Source organism: Theropithecus gelada, chromosome 13 (assembly GCF_003255815.1).
Source record: "Theropithecus gelada isolate Dixy chromosome 13, Tgel_1.0, whole genome shotgun sequence".
NCBI lineage: Eukaryota > Metazoa > Chordata > Mammalia > Primates > Cercopithecidae > Theropithecus > Theropithecus gelada.
In genome coordinates this window covers 17604172-17625017 of record NC_037681.1, presented here as the reverse complement: position 1 = coordinate 17625017, position 20846 = coordinate 17604172, and the positions used below count along the sequence as shown (strand labels likewise).

At 44.1% G+C, this 20846-nt stretch overlaps 1 protein-coding gene across 1 annotated transcript; it reads right to left on the bottom strand.

Moving 5' to 3' along the window:
* Window positions 1-2780: 2780 nt before the first annotated feature.
* Window positions 2781-18927, bottom strand: LYG1 (lysozyme g1). Its single transcript, XM_025354646.1, has 6 exons — window positions 18834-18927; window positions 15992-16066; window positions 12933-13037; window positions 11623-11807; window positions 3231-3363; window positions 2781-3054 (listed from the first exon to the last, which is right to left on the bottom strand). The coding sequence occupies exons 2-6, from the start codon at window positions 16032-16034 to the stop codon at window positions 2936-2938; spliced, it is 585 nt and encodes a 194-aa protein (XP_025210431.1). The 5' UTR covers window positions 16035-16066; window positions 18834-18927; the 3' UTR covers window positions 2781-2935.
* Between the last annotated feature and the right edge of the window lie 1919 nt (window positions 18928-20846).

The following is a 20846-nucleotide window of genomic DNA, read 5'->3' as shown; positions in this document are numbered from 1 at the left end:
GTAAAAAAAAATTTTTTTTATATGCTTTCCCTGGGTGGGACCATCCCGCCCAGCGCAAACTGCAAAATATTTAGCAGTCTTTGCCCACCCACTTCCCAAAATACCAGTAATGTCTAACCCCAACCGCCTACCCCAGACTTTGTAACAATACCAAAAGAAAGAGAATGAGAAGGGAGGGAGGGAAGAAAACTGACCTCACATATTTTCAAATACCTCCTGGAAAAGGAAGGCCAAGCTAGAGTGACCAACTCATCAAATTGGTCAAAAAGACCAATTTGCCTGGGACTTTTCAAGTTTAATTTTACCAGTTGTAGCACTAAAAACTGCATGTCCCAGAAAATCCACTAGTTCCAGGCAAACCAGGCCAGCTGGTCAACTGAACACCCCATGACATATGCACACATGTGCATGTGTGTGCCAACCATCTAATTATGTACATGTGCCACTTAGGAAAAAATTAAAACTTAAAATAAAAAGATGGGCTTTAACATTGAAGATGTCTGGGTTTGGATTATGGTCCTGTCCCTTACCGGTTTTGTGACCTAGGGCCAGTTTCTGTTGATGAATTACAATCATCCCTCAGTATCCTGAGGGACTGGGGCCAGGAGCCACCCAAATCCATGGATGCTCAAGTCCCTGATACAAGATAATGGAGGGTTTGCATATAACCTATGCACAACTTCATGTATACTTTAAATCATCTCTGGATGACTTATAATACCGAATACAATGTAAATGATATGTTAATAGTTGTACCATTTAGGGAATAATGACAAGAAAAAAAAGTCTGTATGTTTACAGTACAGATAAAATTTTTTTTTTTTTCTTAAGACGAGGTTTCACTGTGTTGCCTAGGCTAGAGTGCTGTGGTGCATAGCTCACTGCAGCTTCAAACTCCTGGGCTCTAGTTATCTGCCTGCCTCAGCCTCCCAAGATGCAATTTTTCTCCCGAATATTTTCCATTCACATTGAATCCACGGATGCCGAAACCGTGGCTATGGAGGGCCGACTATACCATCAACAACTCTGGTTGCCACTTCTCTTGTCTGTTCAAGGGAATAAAAACGATACAACCTGTCAGGGCTGGTGTGAGAGGAACACCTAATAAATGGCCTTGTCTCTTGCTTGCGTGAATTTGGGCCTCAGTTCTCCAAAATTCACCTACTGACACACGGTTGATTTTTTTTTATTTCTTCTTTAGCAAAATTAGCTTATTGTGTTCTTGGCTAATTATCTGTATCTGAATTAGAAAAGGAGCTGATATGGCTTGGCTGTGTCCCTGCCCGAGTCTCATCTTGAATTGTAGTTCCCATAATCCCCACATTCCCATTACCTCCGTGCTGCTGTTCTCATGATAGTGAGTGAGTTCTCACAAGATCTGGTGGTTTCATAAGGGGCTTTTCCCTCTTTGCTTGACTCTTCTCCTTCCTGCCATCATATGAAGAGGATGTGTTTGCTTCCCTGTCTGTCACGATTGTAAGTTTCCTGAGGCCTCCCCAGCCGTGAGGAACTGTGAGACAATTAAACCTCTTCCTTTACAAATTACCAAGTCTCAGGCAGTTCTTTATAGCAGTGTGATAATGGACTAATACAGGAGCCTTTGTGGACAAGGACAATGTCTTTGCATCCTGGTTTTATAGTTCTTAATGCAGTACCTGCAGATAGAGGATTCAGTAGGATTCGTTAGTTGCTATATCATCTTTATCAGTCTGTAAAGTGCTGATTTGTACAGATGATAGAATGGGACATGAATAACTTTTGAAGAATATAAATCTTCAAATTCAGTAATTTACTAGTGCAGTGCACAGCCAATGTGCTTGCGGGCAGCTCTGGCTGATGAATTACCTCCCATGGCCCGGCTCTCTTGGTGACTTAAGTGCCCCCAAACAAGGGAATAGTTTAGCTGAGTTAGAGATAATTTGGGCAGAAAAATTAGGGAGTGTGGGTGTAGGAAAAGGTTCAGTTGTCCAGGAAAGGAAAGGAGACAGTAGCTTTCATGACAGAGAGACAATTCTAGGGTTAAGATGATGCCAGAAAGTTAGCAAGTGACTTTCCTGAAGCCATTTCATGCAGTAGATGGGGCTGGCTGCCATCTTATCCTTTTTCTCATCAAAAATTTTCTTTTTCTTTTTTTTTTTTTTGAGATGGAGTCTCGCTCTGTCGCCCAGGCTGGGGTGCAGTGGCCCAATCTCAGCTCACCGCAACCTCTGCCTCCCGGTTTCACGCTATTCTCCTGCCTCAGCCTCCTGAGTAGCTGGGACTACAGGTGCCCACCACCATGCCTGGCTAATTTTTTGTATTTTTAGTCGAGACGGGGTTTCACCATGTTAGCCAGGATGGTCTCGATCTCCTGACCTCGTGATCCGTCCGCCTCAGCCTTCCAAAGTGCTGGGATTACAGGCATAAGCCACCGCGCCTGGCAAAATTTTTCAATTAAAATTTGAAACACTGACTTTTATCAAAGAAGTTAATGATAGGATTGCCAGATAAAATACAGGAAGCCCAGATAATTTTGAATTTTAAATAAACAGTTAGTAATTTGTTAGTATAAATGTGTTCCAAATATTGCGTGGGACTTATACTAAACAATTACTTGTCATTTATCCGGAATTCAGATTTAACCTGGGCTTCCTATATTTTTGTTTGCTAAATCTGGCAACGCTAGTCAGTGAAAAATAAAATTCACTTCACAGAAACCCACAGCACGGCTAATGTCCACGAGAATGCCTTTAAAGAAACACGGCCCTTGATCCACACAGACAGACACTACATATCGTAAATGCAGGTCAAAATCCTTCCTTTAATGTGATTCATGTTATTTTAACGACTTTTAGGTTAAACTCAGATTCCCAGTTACAGGCGGCCTTGGCTGGTTTTATCCGGGTAACATTTGAGGCTGCATATGTGATCACGGTCTTGGGTTTCCTCTGAGGTGTTAGAAGCCGTGTCTCTTGAGGTACTTGGCTCGTGCAAGGACATCATTGCAGAAGTCACAGCTCAGGTCCTGGCTGCTTTGGACATAGCCAGCACCCCCACTGTAGGCGCAGAGTCCACCTGAAATGCACGAGATGATAGGTTAATACTGACCTAGGGTACTCAGCTCAGCAGTTAACTCTGAGTCTCTTTACTAACTGCCTATCAGGAGGCAGCTGGGGAATCTGGTGCACTGTAATACATTTGTCCCTATTAATTCTGTGCTTGAGACAACTGACTGACAGCGTTACACGTACCTCTCAGGTACTGGTCAGGGGTCCAGGTTGGAAACCTCCTCTGGATTTCTTTGATTCTAGTAGTCAGAGCTTCAGTCATCTGGGAAACCTGAGACTCACTAATCCAGTATGCGGGAGCATGAGAGCCAGGTCCCTGGAAGGAGGGAGGCAGAGGAGAAGCCACGTAAGCTGGGTGGGAGGGTGATCTGGCTTCTTGGGCTCAGTGGCGCTTGTTCATTTCCTTTCTCTTATTCTCCTTTCACCTTTGATGGAACCAATGCCACCTTCAGTCTCCCTGTGAGGTAGGTTACATACGGTGGTCATAGCCTCCCTCATGGGGAACAAATTTACCAGATAGATGGAGAGAACAAACCACTGACAGTGCACAAACTACATTCGGGACTCATGGTCAGAATATCCTACAGTGCCAGGCACGGTGGCTCATGCCTGTAATCCCAGCACTTTGGGAGGCCGAGGCAAGTGGACCACTTAAGCTCAGGAGTTCGAGACGAGCCTCAGCAACATGGGAGAACCTCGTCTCTACAAAAAATACGAAACTTAGCCGGGCGTCATGGTGTGCGCCTGTAGTCCCAGCTACTTGGGAGGCTGAGGTGGGAGGATCACCTGAGCCTAACAGGATGGACTGATTGAGCCTGGGAGGCAGAGGTTGCAGTAAGCCATGATTGCTCCACTGCATAGCCTGGGTGACAGAGTGAGACCCTGTCTAAAAATAAATAAATAAAAATAAAAATAAATCTGCGGTAAGCAGGACAAAGAACAGAAGGGAAAATCCCCAGCTCCATGCAAGCACAGAAACCCATGATGAGTATCCTTGGGTTGACCTATGCTCATTATAAGAGTGAAAAAAAAGCACACCCCTAGGTGGAGAATTCAAATGCGGAGACACGCGATATACGTGCTAGCATGCAAAGCAATAGCACGTGTGCATGCAGGAGACCACGAAACATGCATAACAGCAACAGCCATCCCCTCTCTCATACGAATAATCATATAAGCTTTCGGCCGGGCGCGGTGGCTCAAGCCTGTAATCCCAGCACTTTGGGAGGCCGAGACGGGTGGATCACGAGGTCAGGAGATCGAGACCATCCTGGCTAACACGGTGAAACCCCGTCTCTACTAAAAAATACAAAAAAAAAAAACTAGCCGGGCGAGGTGGCAGGCGCCTGTAGTCCCAGCTACTCGGGAGGCTGAGGCAGGAGAATGGCGTGAACCCGGGAGGTGGAGCTTGCAGTGAGCTGAGATCCGGCCACTGCACTCCAGCCTGGGCGACAGAGCGAGACTCTGTCTCAAAAAAAAAAACAAAAAACAAAAAACAAAAACAAAAACAAAAAAAAACTAGCCGGGCGAGGTGGCGGGCGCCTGTAGTCCCAGCTACTCCGGAGGCTGAGGCAGGAGAATGGCCTAAACCCGGGAGGCGGAGCTTGCAGGGAGGAGACCCCCCCCCACTACCCCCCCGCGGGGCCAAAAGAGGAACCCCCCCCTCAAAAAAAAAAAAAAAAAAAATCATATAAGCTTTCCTTGAAGGGATTTCCCCATGTCACATGCGGCTGTCTCATTCTCCACCCAGCTACCAGAGTGCACTTTTGCTTTGCAATACACTTCTTCGCCTACTTTTACTTCGGACTTGTGCCCCAATTCTTTTGTGCGGCCAAGTCAAGAACTTGACCTGGCCCTCCAACAGCACTTGGAGATCGAACAGTAAAGCTATTTATACCGGTTAGAATAGCTACTGTCATGCAAAAATGCAAAAGACCGGTGCTATAATTTGAATGTTTGTCCCCTGTGAAACTCATGTTGAAACTTAATCACCGATGTGGCAGTATTGAGAGGTGGGGCCTTTAAGAGGTGATTAGACTGGCTGGGCACGGTGGCTCAAGCCTGTAATCCTAGCACTTTGGGAGGCCAAGACGGGTGGATCACGAGGTCAGGAGATCGAGACCATCCTGGCTAACACAGTGAAACCCCGTCTCTACTAAAAAATACAAAAAAACTAGCCGGGCGAGGTGGCGGGCGCCTGTAGTCCCAGCTACTCGGGAGGCTGAGGCAGGAGAATGGCGTAAACCCGGGAGGCAGAGCTTGCAGTGAGCTGAGATCCGGCCACTGCACTCCAGCCTGGGTGACAGAGCGAGACTCCGTCTCCAAAAAAAAAAAAAAAGAGGTGATTAGATTAATCTATTCATAGATTAATGAAGGGGTGGCCTGCCCCTCCACACCTGTGGGCGTTTCTCGTTGGGTGGAACAAGAGACTTGAGAAAAGAAACGAGACACAGAGACAAAGTACACAGAAAGAAAAGGTGGGCCCAGGGGACCAGCGCTCAGCATACAGAGGACCCACACGGGCACCGGTCTCTGAGTTCCCTCAGTATTTATTGATCATTATCCTTACCGTCTTAGAAAAAGGGAGGTGGCAGGATAATAGGATCATCGTAGGGAGAAGGTCAGCAGTAAGACATATGAATAAAGATCTCTGTGACATAAGTTTAAGGAAAAGTGCTGTGCCTTGATATGCATACGTAAACATCTCCATAAACCTTTTTAGTGCATAAAGAGCAGCATTGCCACTAGCAAGTCCCACCTTTTGCCCTAAGGCGGTTTTCTCCTTTCTCAGTAAACAGAACATACAATCGGGTTTTACACCGAGATGTTCCATTGCCCAGGGATGGGGAGGAAACAGATGCTTTTCTCTATTTCAACTGCCAAGAGACCTTCTTTCCTCTTATACTAGTCCTCCTCAGCACAGACCCTTCACGGGTGTCAGGCTGGGGGAGGATCAGGTCTTTCCCTTCCCACGAGACCACATTTCAGACTATCACATGGGGAGAAACCTTGGACGATACCTAGCTTTCCCAGGCAGAGGTCCCTGCGACCTTTGGCAGTGTACGTGTCCCTGGGTACTTGAGATTAAGAAAATGGTGATGACTTTTAACCAGCAAGCTGCCTTCAGGCACTTGTTTAACAAAGCACACCCTGCACAGCCCAAAATCCGTTAAACCTTGAGTCACCACAGCACGTGTCTCTTGCAAGGACAAGGTTGGGTCGGTCATAGATTAACAGCATCTCAAATACAGAACAAAATGGAGTCTCTTACGTCTACTTCTTTCTATACAGACACAGTAGCAGTCTGATCTTTCTTTTCCCCACAGATTAATGGGTTAGGGGGTTCATGGTTCTCACAGGAGTGGGGCTGGTGGCTTTTTAAGAAGAGGAAGAGAGACTAAGCCAGCACACTCAGCCACTCACCATGGGAGGCCCTGAGCCACCTTGAACTCTGCAAAGGGTCCCCACCAGCAAGAAGGCTCTACCAGATGTGTCCCCTTGACCTTGGGGTCCCCAGCCTCCAGAACTGTAAGACATAAATTTTACTTTTCATAAATTACCCATATTGAGGTATCCATGTTATTTTATGTTGCTTATTCTGTAATAAGCAACAGAAAACAGACTAAGACAACGAGGGTTGGTGAGGATGTAGAGAAACTGGAATCATTGTACATTGTTGATGGCAATGCGAAATGGTGCAGCTACCGTGGAAAACTATACTGTGGTTTCTCAAAAAATTAAAATTAGAACTACCATACGGGCTGGGTGCAGTGGCTCACACCTGTAATCCCAGAACTTTGGGAGGCCAAGGCGGGTGGATCACCAGGCAGGAGTTTGAGACCTGCCTGGCCAAAATGGTGAAACCCCATCTCTACTTAAAATACAAAAATTAGCCAACTGTGGTGGTGGGGGCCTGTAATCCCAGCTACTGGGGAGGCTGAGACAGGAGCATTGCTTGAACCCAGTAGGTGGAGGCTGCAGTGAGCTGAGATCGTGCCATTGTATTCCAACCTGGGCAACAAGAGTGAGACTCTGTCTCAAAAAATAAAAATAAAAAAGTAAAAATTAATACCATATGATTTAGTAATCCCCTTTCTGGGTATTCATCCAAAAGAATTGGAATCAGGATCTCAAAGAGATATCTGAGCTCCCACATTCATCGCAAAGCTATTCCCAAAAGCCAAGAGGTAGAAACAATGTAAATGTACCTGACAGATGAATGAATAAAGAAAATGTGGTATACACATATCATGGAATATTATTCAACCTTAAAAAGAAGGAAATTCTGCATTATGTGACAACATAGATGAACCCTGAGGACACTATGTAAGTGAAATAAGCCAGTCACAGAACAAATACTGCATGATTTCACTTATATGAGGTATCTAAAATAGTTAAGTTCGTAGAAGCAAAGAATAGAATGATGGTTGCCAGGGGCTGATGGGGAGAGGGAAACCGGGAGTTGCTAGTTAATGGACATAAAATTTTAGTTATGCAAGACAAGTAAGACCTAGAGATCTGATGTATGACATTGTGCCTATAATTAGCAACACTGTATTGTACACTTACACATCTGTAGACAGCATTATCCTTAGCAAACTAATACATGAACAGAAAACCAAATGCCACATGTTCTCACTTATAAGTGGGAGCAAGATGATGAGAACACATGGACACACAGATGGGAACAACACACACTGGGGCCTATTGGATGGTGGAGGGCGGGAGGAGGGAGAGAATCAGGAAAAATAACTAATGGGTAGTAGGCTTAATACCTGGGTGATGAAATAATCTGTACAACGAACCCCCACGACACACGTTTACCTACGTAACAAACCTGCACATAAACCCCTGAACTTAAAAGTTAGAAAAAAAGGCTTTCTTTTTTTTTAAAACTAGGTTTGTGACTGTAAATCTCCCTTAAAGCATTTTTACCATATCTCATAGCTTCTAATATCTAATATTTTTCTATCATCCTGTTTTAGTTAAAGTTTCACTATGATTTGTTTCTTTAACCTAAAGAGTTACTTAGTGTTGTGTATGTGTGTGTGTGCATGTTTAAATTTCCATATGATCAGAGATAATTTTAATTTTTAAAATTATCTTCTAGCATAATTGTATTATTGTGAGATCTGAAATTTTTGAGGGTTTCTTTAATAGATGATATATGATCAACTTTTGTAAAATGTTTCTCATGTGCGTAAGACAATTGTATATATCCTAATGGATACATAAATAATTATATCCCCCTCCTTCTCTCTCTCTTTTTCCTTCCAGCTCTCCCTCCCTCCCCCATTTAACAGTCAAGCCTGGTAATTGTGTTCTTGTTACATCTGTTAATTGTTTTACTTATTTTTCTTCTATATCTTTGCCGGTTTGTTTATTGTATAACCTGTAAATAATCAAGAGAGATGTGTTAAAATTTCCTACTATGATAGCGTGTTTATTATTATAGTAATAATAATTTATGCTGCATATATTTTGAGGTTATTTTACTGGCGTCTATTTGTTTTAAATTGCTTTACTTTCCTTAACAAATTCAATCTTTTTGTTATGTCATGATTCCCTCCATCCCAAATATTTTTTCTTCTAAAGTATATTTTATTTAATGTATCATAGTTCTCAACATTATTTTGATTATTGTATTCCTGGTAGGTCTTCTTTTTACTACACTCTTATTTCAAACTTTTGCATATTCAAATGCTTTAAGGGTTTCTTACATAAACCATGTAAATCTGAATTTGGGCTTTTAATCTCATTCATACATCTGTGTCTTTAAACCAGTAGGTTTCCTCTATTTATATTTATTGCAATTATTAAGATCTTGTAGTTGCTACTATCATCTTAATTTGTTATTTCTATGTGTCCCTCTTTTTCTACATTCCTTTTGACTCCTGTCTTAATTATTATTATTATTATTCAAATAATAGAGACAGGGTCTCAGTCTCTCACCCAGACTGGAATGCGGTGGCGTGATTTCAGCTCACCGCAACCTCCGCCTCCCAGGCTCAAGCGATTCTCCTGCCTCAGCCTCCTGAGTAGCTGGAATTACAGGCACCCCGCCACTACTGCCTGGCTAATTTTTGTATCTTTAGTAAAGACAGGATTTCACCTTGTTGGCCGGGCTGGTTTCAAACTCCTGACCTCAAATGATCCATCCACCTCAGCCTCCCAAAGTGCTGGGATTTTAAAGATATGAGCCACTATGCCCAGCCTATTTTGTAACTGAAACTATGTCTCACCCTAAATAAGGCAAGGACTCTCTGATTCCTTGGCTCCCCACCCCTGCTTGCAGCACCCATCATATTGACCAAACCTATACCCCAGGTTTTACTTAAAATGTGGTCCAGGGACCAGCAACATCAGCAACAACTGAGAACTTATTTATTAGAATTGCAGAACTTTGGGCCCCATTTCAGACCTACTGAATCAGAATTCTCATGTAAGCAAGAGCTCCAGGTGTTCATATGCACAATAAGCTTCCAGAGTCAGTAAACTAGACTTAACAATAACAACAACAAAATCTGTGGCCAGGCAAAGTGACTCATTCCTGTAATCCCAGCACTTTGGGAGGCAGAGGCAGGCAGACCACTTGAGTCCAGGAGTTCGAGACCAGCCTGGGCAACATGATGAAACCCCATCTCCACAAAAAATACAAAAATTAGCCAGGCTTGGTGGCGCATGCTTGCAGTCCCAGCTACTCAGGAGGCTGAGGAGGATCACGTGAGCCCAGGAGGCAGAGGTTGCAGTGAGCTAAGATCGTGCCACTATACTCCAGGCTGGGTGACAGAGCCAGACCCTGTCTTTAAAAAAAAAAAAAAAAATCTGTTAAGATGATAGATCTCACGTTAAGTGTTCTTGCCAAAGAAAAAAGGTAATAAAGTTTCAAGGTTTGGGCTAAGGAAGGGACGAGCAGACATTTCACTGCTGCTTCAGCATAAGGGTGTAACTCAGTTAATGACTGAGTTAGTGTAGGTAGCAGTGGGATGCCCTTCTTCAACCTGCCAGTGGAAACCCTCCAAACAGGCCAGAAAGGATTTTTTCTGTCTGAACTTGTCATTCTTTTTCCAGATGGTCTGATGTCTAAAGGGACTTCTAACCCTTCTTATATACCTTTGATTACCACTTCCATGTAGGTTTCATCATATTTGGGAGAAATGTCCAAATCTAGAGAATTCTCTTTTTTGTTTTTGTTTGTTTTTTTGAGATGGAGTTCCCCTCTGTCGCCCAGGCTGGAGGGCAGTGGCGCGATCTCAGCTCACTGCAACCTCCACCTCCCAGGTTCAAGCAATCCTCCCACCTCAGCCTCCCAAGTAGCTGGAATTATAGGCATGCACCACCATGCCCAGCTAATTTTTGAATTTTAGTAGAGATGGGGTTTCACCATGTTGGCTGGGCTGGTCTCGAACTCCTGACCTCACGTAATCCACCTTCCTCGACCTCCCAAAGTGCTGGGATTATAGGCATGAGCCACCGTGTCTGGCCCAAATCTAGGGAATTCCTATTTCATCTTCAAAGGAGATGGACTCATCCTTTCCTCAAAAACCAGATTTTACAAAGGAGACAGAACAGCACAGCAGAAATGATCCCAGCCCTAACATCACAAAATACTGTCCTTGGTCCCAGTTCTGCCTCTTGCAGCTGCCATGTGACTCTGCAGCAGAGACTCCTTCCTTGTGATTCTATCTCCTCACTTGTCAAGGATGGATTGCGTGCCCCTCACCTCATCTTATCAGATTATTGGATGGGTCTCCAAATCCAAGTAAAATAAAGTATTTGAAAGTACTTGAAAAGTGTCATACAAAAAAGTCAAGGGAAGCAAATTTGAAGAGATCATCGAGAAATACATTTTCCCAAAATCTTAAAAAATGACTGCAATACTCACAGGTTCCTCAACAACAACCACCACAAAAGCAGTATGGGATCAATGGAAAAAAATCGAGCCTCATTCTCACCCCTGCCATCACTGATTCCCTGGTGCAGAGTTAATTCCACAGTGGATTAGTGACCAGTTCCCCAGAAGTCTCTATCTGACAAGTGATACCAGGCAGAACTCATGCGAAACTAAAACTCAATCTTCAGAACTAAGAATTGTATAGAAAAAAGATAAAGGAAAAGAAATTTAACATTTTTTGAGAATCCAACGGATATCAGGTACTTTTTTTGCATTATTTCATGGAATCTTCATAATCATGCTGTAAGAATGGCATTTTATAGGTAGAGAAACTAGGGCCCAGTGAGATTAAATGGTTTATTCAAGGTCACATGGCTACAAAGTCACTGAGGAGAAATTTAATCCATGATCTTTCTCTTGGACCACTGAGGTCCAGAAATCCAGAATAGGGTGACCCGGATGATATTCTGGAAACATGGCATTATTTACTGTGAACAGAAATTGCGGCTCAACATGAAGCAGAAATATTGCTGCTCGTATCTCTCAGGCAGAACTTTGACTGTCACAGCTCTAAAGAGCTTCATTTGTGCTGTGTTCTACGAAGCTTTGCCATCATCCAAAAAACAAAGCAGTGGTGCCACATAGCAGAATGGCCACACGTGTCAACAGATGGAGAGTTACCTGCACCATGCTAGTCCTATCACCCACGTTGACCAGAATTTTGTCACCAGGAGACTTCCTGGACAAGATACCAGCGATCACGGCAGGATCCACGCAGTACTTTTGGCCGATGGTTTGCATCGTGGGTTGATATTTCAGGAGGTATGGCATGTCTATTTCAGCCAGCCTTTCAGAAGCACGAACTCCTAAACCAAACACAAAAGGAAGGATGCAGCTTGGTGTGACTTATGCTGCAACGGGAGCTCAAGGGAAGAGAGAAAGAACAGTCCAAGGATCTGGGTAGTGGTCGAGGACTGAGAATCCCAGATTGTGGTCTTAACTCTTTCGTAGTGGCCGCTCCCTGACCTGAGGTTAGGACTGTCCTCCCGTGAACTTGAGTCAGCATCTCCTGGGCCAGGGTCCCCTATGGCTGTCAGTGCTCTTCGGCTGGGCTCTCAGGGGCTACTCTGGCCCGCCCAGGACAATTCCATGGCGATAGGAACCATTGATCCCATTCTAAGCACCCCAATAAAATAAAATGTGCCTGCCTATCAGCTGCAACATGACACGAAGGAGAAATTCTGCCAAACCCTTCAATAAGTCCTTAGATAGTGTTCCTCAACAAGTTTGTTCACAATTGCACAGTTTTCCACTCCTAAACGACACCAAGAAATCATGTGAGTTTAAACCTTTCTGAAATAATAAGAATGCTGGGCAAAAGGAAAGCCAATATTAATCTACTTGGCTAGCCTTACCTTCTAGGTGCTTTTATGGTTTAAAAAGAACTCTCGACCGGGCACAGTGGCTCACACCTGTAATCCCAGCACTTTGGGAGGCCAAAGAGGGAGGATCACCTGAGGTCAGGAGTTTGAGACCAGCCTGACCAACATGGTGAAATCCCATCTCTACTAAAAATACAAAATTAGCCAGGCGTGGTGGCACATGCCTGTAACCCAGCTACTCGGGAGGCTGAGGGAGGAGAATTGCTTGAACCTGGGAGGTGGAGGCTGCAGTGACCCGCGATCACACCATTGCACTCCAACCTGGGCAACAAGACAGAAACTTCATCTCAAAAAATAAAAATAAAAACAAAAAATAAAAAGCACCCTTATCCACATTGTGTCGGTCAGAGCTCACAACAACACTGTAAATACTGTACTGCTAGCCCCCGTTCCGTGGATGCAGGAGGCAGCTAAGTGACTTGTTCAAGAAGCAGAGCTTTGGGACCCCATACCCGGAACCCGGAACTCTTTCCAACAATCAGTAGCGTGAGGCATGGGGAACAGTGAGAGCCAGGGGGACAGGTTGAGAGGGCAGGAGCTCATAACTACCACAGTAGTTGAGGCCGTGATGTCTTCCAATCCCACAAGACGCTCCAGGGGTGTCCAGGGTTTGGATGTTTCCATAGCATCCCCAGTTGCTGCTTTCAGACAAGTCTACAAGTTGAGAAAAGTTCAGCCTAAGGCACGGAACTAGTTCTTACCATTCTGCTGTCCATGACTAAAATTACGTTAATAAAAGTAACTATAATAAAATCAATTACATCACCTTCACTCTGCAATTGAAACTCTTGAAATTTAAATGAGACATATCCCAAAAAATGAACACAAAAACTTCCTCAATACTCAATTCTCACCTGCTCTCCTGCAGACATGAGTAACTATTGGAGCTACTGAAGCAGTTACACTCTTTGTAAAGCTCTGGTGCCTTTGATGTTGTCAGCTGGTGTCTTGGAACACATCAGAGAGGATCTGTTCCCTGTAAAGTAGTCCTCATCTGACTTTTTTTTTTTTTTTTTTTCTCTGAGACAGAGTCTGGCTCTGTCACCTAGTCTAGAGTGCAGTGGCACGATCTCTACTGTTTGCAACCTCTGCCTCCTGGGTTCAAGTGATTCTCCTGCCTCAGCCGAGTAGCTGGGATTAAAAGTGCGTGCCACTAACCCAGCTAATTTTTGTATTTTTAGTAGAGACGAGGTTTCACCATGTTGGCCAGGCTGGTCTCGAACTTTTGACCTCAAGTGATCCGCCCGCCTCGGCCTCCCAAAGTGCTGGGATGACAGGTGTGAGCCACCACGCCCAGCCTCATCTTTCATCTTACATGAACTCTGAGCACTTCTCCATCAAATACTCCTAACTTGTTGCTCTGATGAAATATTTATGTTTGCTCTGAAGAAACAATATAAAACTTGGATGTCTGTGGGATATCAACCCAGATCCAAAGTAAGGCACTGCTTGTAAATGGGGATTTGAGGCTGGCTACACTTTCTCTCAGGTACACTTCTAGATAAGAGCCTAAGGCTGCAGAAGGGAGTGAAGGAGAGAGGCATGGGACCAGTCTCCACATGGGATCACCCACTTTCCACTTCTTCCCTCTCTCTCTTTATCCTTTCCATCTCTCTCTACCTGTCATTCCAGTCATCACGGAAGGGGAGGAGTGGTTTCAGACACTCGGAATTTCACAAAGGCCATTGAAGAGGAGAATGTTCCTTCTCTTCACCCCAGGAGGAGGGTGCATGAGTATTTCGATCTACAATTCACACAAGGTGGGTGCACAAGTATTTATAATATATCTACAATTCACACCAGAATGGGGGCACATGAACCAGTGCTGAGATACCTACAGTAGGCAGGAAATTGCTCCTTTTGAGAATCATGTCACCATTATAAGGCTGTAAGAATGTCTCATTAGATTACCTTTTTATTTATTCATTTATTTATAGACAGGGTCTCACTGCCACCCAGGCTGGAGTGTAGTGGCATGATCATGGCTCACCACAGTCTCAACCTCCCAGGCTTGAGCTGTCCTGCCACCTCTGTCTCTCAAGTAAATGGGACCACAGGCACAAGCTACCACACCTGTCTAATTTTTGAAGAGATGGGGTTTTGCCATGGTGCCCAGGCTGGTCTCAAACTCCTCAGCTCAAGCAATTTGCCCACCTCAACCTCCCAAAGTGCTGGGATTACAGGCGTGAGCCACCACACCCAGCCAGATTACTCTTTTCAATGTATTTGATCCTTTAAAGTAGATTAGATTATCAAACCTTAATGATTTGCAGATCTTGGGAGATATATCTATTGCATATAATCACATGTTCTGTGTATTTACATAAATGCATTTTCAGGTTCTATTTTCTTAAAACTTTATGGGGTTGATAAATACTCGTCTTTTGGAGTAAATACTTCTACTTTACAAACTTGTGATAAGTAACCTAAGAGAAATGTGGAAATGGAAAGACTCGATCTTTTATGAATATACTAAAAAGTAAACCAGCTGACATGTTCTTTTTTATTTTTTAAACAGTGCACCTTTATCTTTATGACTGGTGACAAATGCCCTTAGTATTGCAGTTGATTGCCTTCACCCCTTGGTTCCTGCCTTGTGGACCTCTCCCTAGCCACACTCTCTAATCCTCCAAGTTCTTTGTATTCCCGATGCTTAGCACCTTGTAGGCATTTTTACATATTTGTTGAATGAATGGGTCAATAACTAAATGAATGACTATAAGACCTCATCTGAGAAATATATTGAATTTAGAGTCAGGAAAATGTAGCTTCTCCTGAGGAACTTTGCTTCCTCCTTTTATTAAAAAACAAGTAGGCCAGGCACAGTGCATTACCCTGTAATCCCAGCACTTTGGGAGGCCTGATCACGAAGTCAAGACTTCAAGACCAGCCTGGCCAACATGATGAAACCCTGTCTCTACTAAAAACACAAAAATTAGCCGGGTGTAGTGGCAGGCGCCTGTCATCCCCGCTACTTGGGAGGCTGAGGCAAGAGAATCGCTTGAAACTGGAAGGCAGATGTTCCAGTGAGCTGAGATTGCGCCACTGCCCTCCAGCCTGGGCGAAAGAGCAAAATTCCATCTAAAAAAAACAAAAACAAAAACAAACAAAAACAAGTACGTTCCCTGTTTCCTCCAGCTGCAGAGCTGAAGTTCAATCACAGCAACTAAATCAGCCTCAATGTTTAGCTTAGCCACCTGTTCTCAGTTGCCTTGATTCTCGTTTTCTATTTGAATTAGTCTTATTCATTAGTCTTATTCTGGCAACCACCTCAATTCTTCTATGGAAATATATGCTCTAGAAAGAAATTCAATTTGGCATTTTTTATAGTGGACAATGAGCAGCTGTCGATGGTGTATATTTAAAGTCTGGCTTCGAGCAGTGCTGTTTTAAGCCCACCTTGCATTCCAGAGAACCCCACTCTTTTGTGGGACATATGGGGAGAGGTTTCTTGTTGGTGGCTGTTCCTAACTCCGGGATTTGTTGGACAGTTTAGGAAAAAAAAAAATAATGTTTTTGTTGCGTTTTCAAGTATTAGAAGTGCCATTATGTTCCTACACCTATCCTTCCCATCTCCAAAGTCATTTGGAAAAATCAGCCACACTCACCCATCAGGGCAAGGAGGCCCAGCAGCAGCCACAACGCAGACATGATGACGAGCTGGCTCTACGGCTCCTGAAACACTTTTAAAACAAAATTAGCTTGAGAATACAAAAATGTCAATCATCATCATAACAACATGTAATGTTTCTAGAGAAGCAGGGGTGAAAAGAACAAATTTCCCCCATATCTGACCTAAGAAAATGAATGATTTGAATCATAGTGGAAAAAAGCAAAAGTAGGACAAGTAAGTACTCCATTCATCCTTTCAATTAATCTAAAAATGAGAAGACTCTTACCCAGCCCACAGGAACTCAACATACAGTCAAGTTACCAACTCCTTTCTCTCAAGAAGGCAAGAAGCTTTGAATCTTAACCACGGAGAAACATACTGACCTGGCTCCAGACCCTGAAAAGCAAATTTCTGGTGCTCATACCTCATCCCAAGAGCCTCTTGATTATCTCCATTATCAAAAGGAGAATTTTGTATGGGTGGTTTCTTGGAAATTTAGGTCCCTTCTTCTTGAGGTTTGAGGAAAGACCACACTTTCCTCAGTGCCCTGGAATGTACACAGGTTGGAAAACATTTCCCACTGCTCTAATCCCAGCTGGGAATCACAGACCCCCTTTATCACCTTGAGCCGTGTTCCCCATTCTCCCGCTGTAAAACCCCAATGTGGCAACAAACCTGGACCGGAGCCCGGGGAGAATGGAGAGATGAGCTACCTCCACCAGCAAATCCCCAAGAAGCTGGCTCATGGGCAGGGGTCCCGGGATTGAACTCATGAGGTGCTCACAAGACTGGAGAATGAACACCTGGCCGCCACGGAGCACCCGCTCATGTGCTCTCTCTCTCTTATCCCCGCCATTCCCCTAGTCACCTTCCACGAGTACAGACAGCCCTGGTTCTCCTACTGGCTACCAAACCAATACACAAATACCATCCCGGATAGTTTGCTGTTGGCCTCAGGGAAAGGTAGAGTTTCGGGACCCTTGTCTCCAAAGCGCCTCCCACCAAGCCCTCCCACTCCAGGGTGTATGTCTTCATTGCCCCAGTCAGCAGAGCCCAGCAGCCTAGCATTTTGAATTATTACTGTCATTACATGTGGGACTGTGCATATAAACATGGCACTTAGTACTTTCATGATGCTTTTCTCATCTCTTTTGTTTTGAGGTTAATCGTATGGGTTGTTTCTTTCAAACACCCAGGAAGAGACTACATCTCAGGATAGAGAGGCTTTAAGGCAGTCATTTGAAGCCAGGTGTGGTGGCATACACCTGTAGTCCCAGCTACTTGGGAGGCTGAGGCAGGAGGATTGCTTGAGCTCAGAGGGTCAAGGGTGCAGTGAGCTATGATCACACCACTGCACTCCATCTTGGGAAACAGAGCAAGAGCCTGCCTCAAAAAAATAAAAATAAAAATGGAAGTTATTCGATTTCTGTCTTCTTAAACTGAGGTAGCATATGCCCTTCAGATGCAGTCACGCTTTTTGTTATTCTCTCTACAACATTGAGATAGTCTGTCCGATTTTGCTTAGTTGAGCAGAAAATGTCATGCTCAGTCCCAACACCAAAAAGACTCAGGGACCTGGAATCTTAGCTAGGTCTGCAGGAACTCTCAGATTTAATCACCCAACAGGAGTCATTTGTTCAGCACCCTGAGCCTCCAGCAGTAAACATGAGAGGACAACCAATCCCAGGAGAAGAGAATGGAGAAAGAGCTGCTTGGGTGTAAGAAAAGCTCATGGCCTCATGAAAGTGCACCACTGGCTTTATGGAAGGGCCCTTCAGGAAAAAGCACTGCTCACATTCAAATGCTCCACCCAGGGTATTTCACTCTTTTTGCTGCTTTTCCAGGAAAGAAAAATACTTCCTCTTGGAAATCCAGGCGGAAGGGCCAGCTTTTATTGTAACAGGAGGACGACCTTATTTTCCATGCTTGGAACTAAATACCTTGGTTGAGAAGTCGCTTTAATGAAAGAGTCTCTGTAAATACATGTGCCACCTAATGGAAACACAGAATTACTTTCTGGTTGCTCCTGGGACCGGGTCATCAAGGTAAAGTTTTTCAATTTCATCAGGGAAGAGCAAGAAGTGACAATGGACTTTTTCTTTTTTTTTTCTTAGAGCCAGAGATTTACTCTGTCACCCAGGCTGGAGTGCAGTGGCACTATCATGGCTCACTGCAGCCTTGACCTCCTGGGCTCAAGTGATACTCCCACCTCAGTCTCCCAAGTAGCTGAGACTAGAGGCATATGCCACCATGCCCAGATAATTTTTTAGTTTTTTTGTAGAAATGGGTCTCACTATGTTGCCCAGGCTGGTCTTGAACTCCAGGCCTCAAGTGATCCTTCCACCTCAGCTTCCCGAGTAGGTGGGATTACAGGCTTAAGCCACCACACCTAGCTTGGAATTCTTAAATGGATGAACAATGTGTTTTGTCCATAAATAAGCATGCTGAAGCCACCCAAACTCTATGGCCCAACTTTACAAGTGCCGAAAAGTACTGTATGTTTAGAAGAGATTGTTGAGACATCACTCGGGTGTGCTCAGAGAGTGTCTGTCAGTTCCCTATGACTCATTCGTTAATTCCCCTGGGGCTTCCTGCTTAAAACCATTATGAAGATGTCAGACCAAGGCAGCACAGTGGTCACGATGTCGGGCACAATGTCTCTGGTAGCATCCCTCTTCTCTCTACCCAGAGAGCAAAATAGTAACAAACAGCGAGGAGGTGTCAACAAGCTGGAGCAACAGGCCTGCCAGGCACACTGGAAACTGACAACCAGAGTGTCCCTCAGGAGCTACCTCACGTTCCTGGTGGCTTGGATGGGGACATCTTCCTCTACTCACCCTCTCTCCACTGAGTACTTTGGAATTCCCAAAGCACTGTGCAAGTTTGTAAGGCATAATGGACCATGTCTTCTTCAGTTCATCAGTGTTTCTGGAGAAGGTGGAAACAGGTATCTTTGGTCGCATGGTTTTCTCACCTTAGAATCTTTTCCATGAATGCCCTCAATCTTTACCTTAAGCTTAAACAGCATCATTGCAGGTCACTGGGGCCCTCCATCCAGCCCAGAAATGTGATGGATTAACACCTCAACGTGCTGAGCAATGAAGGTACCCCTGCCCCCTTGTGGTGTCCCCATCTAATCATGAGAGAAGTGAGAACTGCTGTATGCATCCACATTAGATATGGTCTCCTGCTCTAAGCTGTGTTGTCACCTTTGTTTATTGCTAACATGTCTCTGTGCCTACCTACTCATTGTGTGCCGATAGGCCTTTCTTTTTTTAATGTTTAATTTTAATTTTATTTTTAATTACTTTTTGGTTTGTTGGGTTTTGCTTTGTTTTGTTTAAGACAAAGTCTCACTCTGTTGCCCAGGCTGGAGGGCAGTGGTGCGATCTTGGCTCACTGCAACCTCCACCTCCTGAGTTCAAGTGATTCTCTTGCCTCAGCCTGCCGAGTAGCTGGGATTACAGGCATGCACCTCCACGCCCAGCTAATTTTTGTATTTTTAGTAGAGAGAGGGTTTCACCATGTTGGCCAGGCTGGTCTCGAAATCCTGACCTCAGGTGATCCACCCACCTCAGCCTCCCAAAGTGCTGGGATTACAGGCATGAGCTACTGCACCTAGCCCCTGGGTTTTTTGCTTTTTATTTTGTTATTTTTTATTTTTTATTTTTTTATTGAGACTACGTCTCACTCTGTCTCCCAGGCTGGAGTGCAGTGGCCCAAAATTGTGGAATCATCTCACCATTATAAGCCTGTAAGAATGTCTCATTAGATTACTCTTTAATTTTTAAAATTGTTTTAATGTTTTTTGTTGTTTTTGTTTTGTTTTGTTTTGTTTTGAGACAGGGTCTCACTGTCACCCAGGCTGGAATGAAGTGACGTGATCTCGGCTCACTGCACCCTCGACATGCCTGAGGTCAGGTGATCCTCCTGCCTCCGTCTCTGAGTAGCTGGGATTACAGCCGTGTGCCACCATGCCCGGCTAATTTTTGTATTTTTAGTAAAGACAGGGTTTCTCCGTGTTGGCCAGGCTGGTCTCAAACTCCAGGGCTCAAGTAATCCGCCTGCCTCAGCCTCCCAAAGTGCTGAGAACCACCAGCACCAGGCCTATTTTTAAATTATTTTTAATTTTTTATTATTTTTACTTTTCACTTTTTTTAATTTTTAAAATTTTTATTTGATTTCATTTTTAAAATGTTTACATTTTTAAATTTGTTAAAGGCCTTTCCAGTAGCATCACGTCGTACTCATCCTCCTCTTGCTATTCTAATCTTCTCCCTCCCTGCATACACACACACACACACACACACGCACACACACACACACGCACGTACAGCAACACTCCAGCCCATTGCCTCACAGATTGCTAGGCACCAACAGGCCTACAATTAAAATAGTAATAGCAATGCAGTCATGAATATAAAATAATATAAATTATTCTGCCACTAAGATCCTGTTTTCTTGAGAAAAATATAACTTTTTAGAATAAAAACATAAGCAGCAACATGAAGGCTCATTTTAAGCTGTTACGTTGTATAGACTTGCACTTTCACACGGCCTGTGAAAATATGTATTTACTGAATTTGGATTGTGATCAATAATGACCAGCCTAGAAGACCTCTGAAAGTTTGATCATTCTCTTCCCTCTGGGCAGGCACAGCTTTTCCCTGCAGAGACAGACTGTGAGCTGGAAGGGAGTTCCTTCTCAGCGCGTCCTCTGTGCCTGCTTTTCCCATTTGGGTTTTTGAGAGTTCAGAACTCCAGGAAGATCTTCCTATGCTGGAGATTTCCCTGCCAATGTTTCATTCTGCACAAAGAACAAATCAGAGAGACCTTGGCCTCTCTGTTCC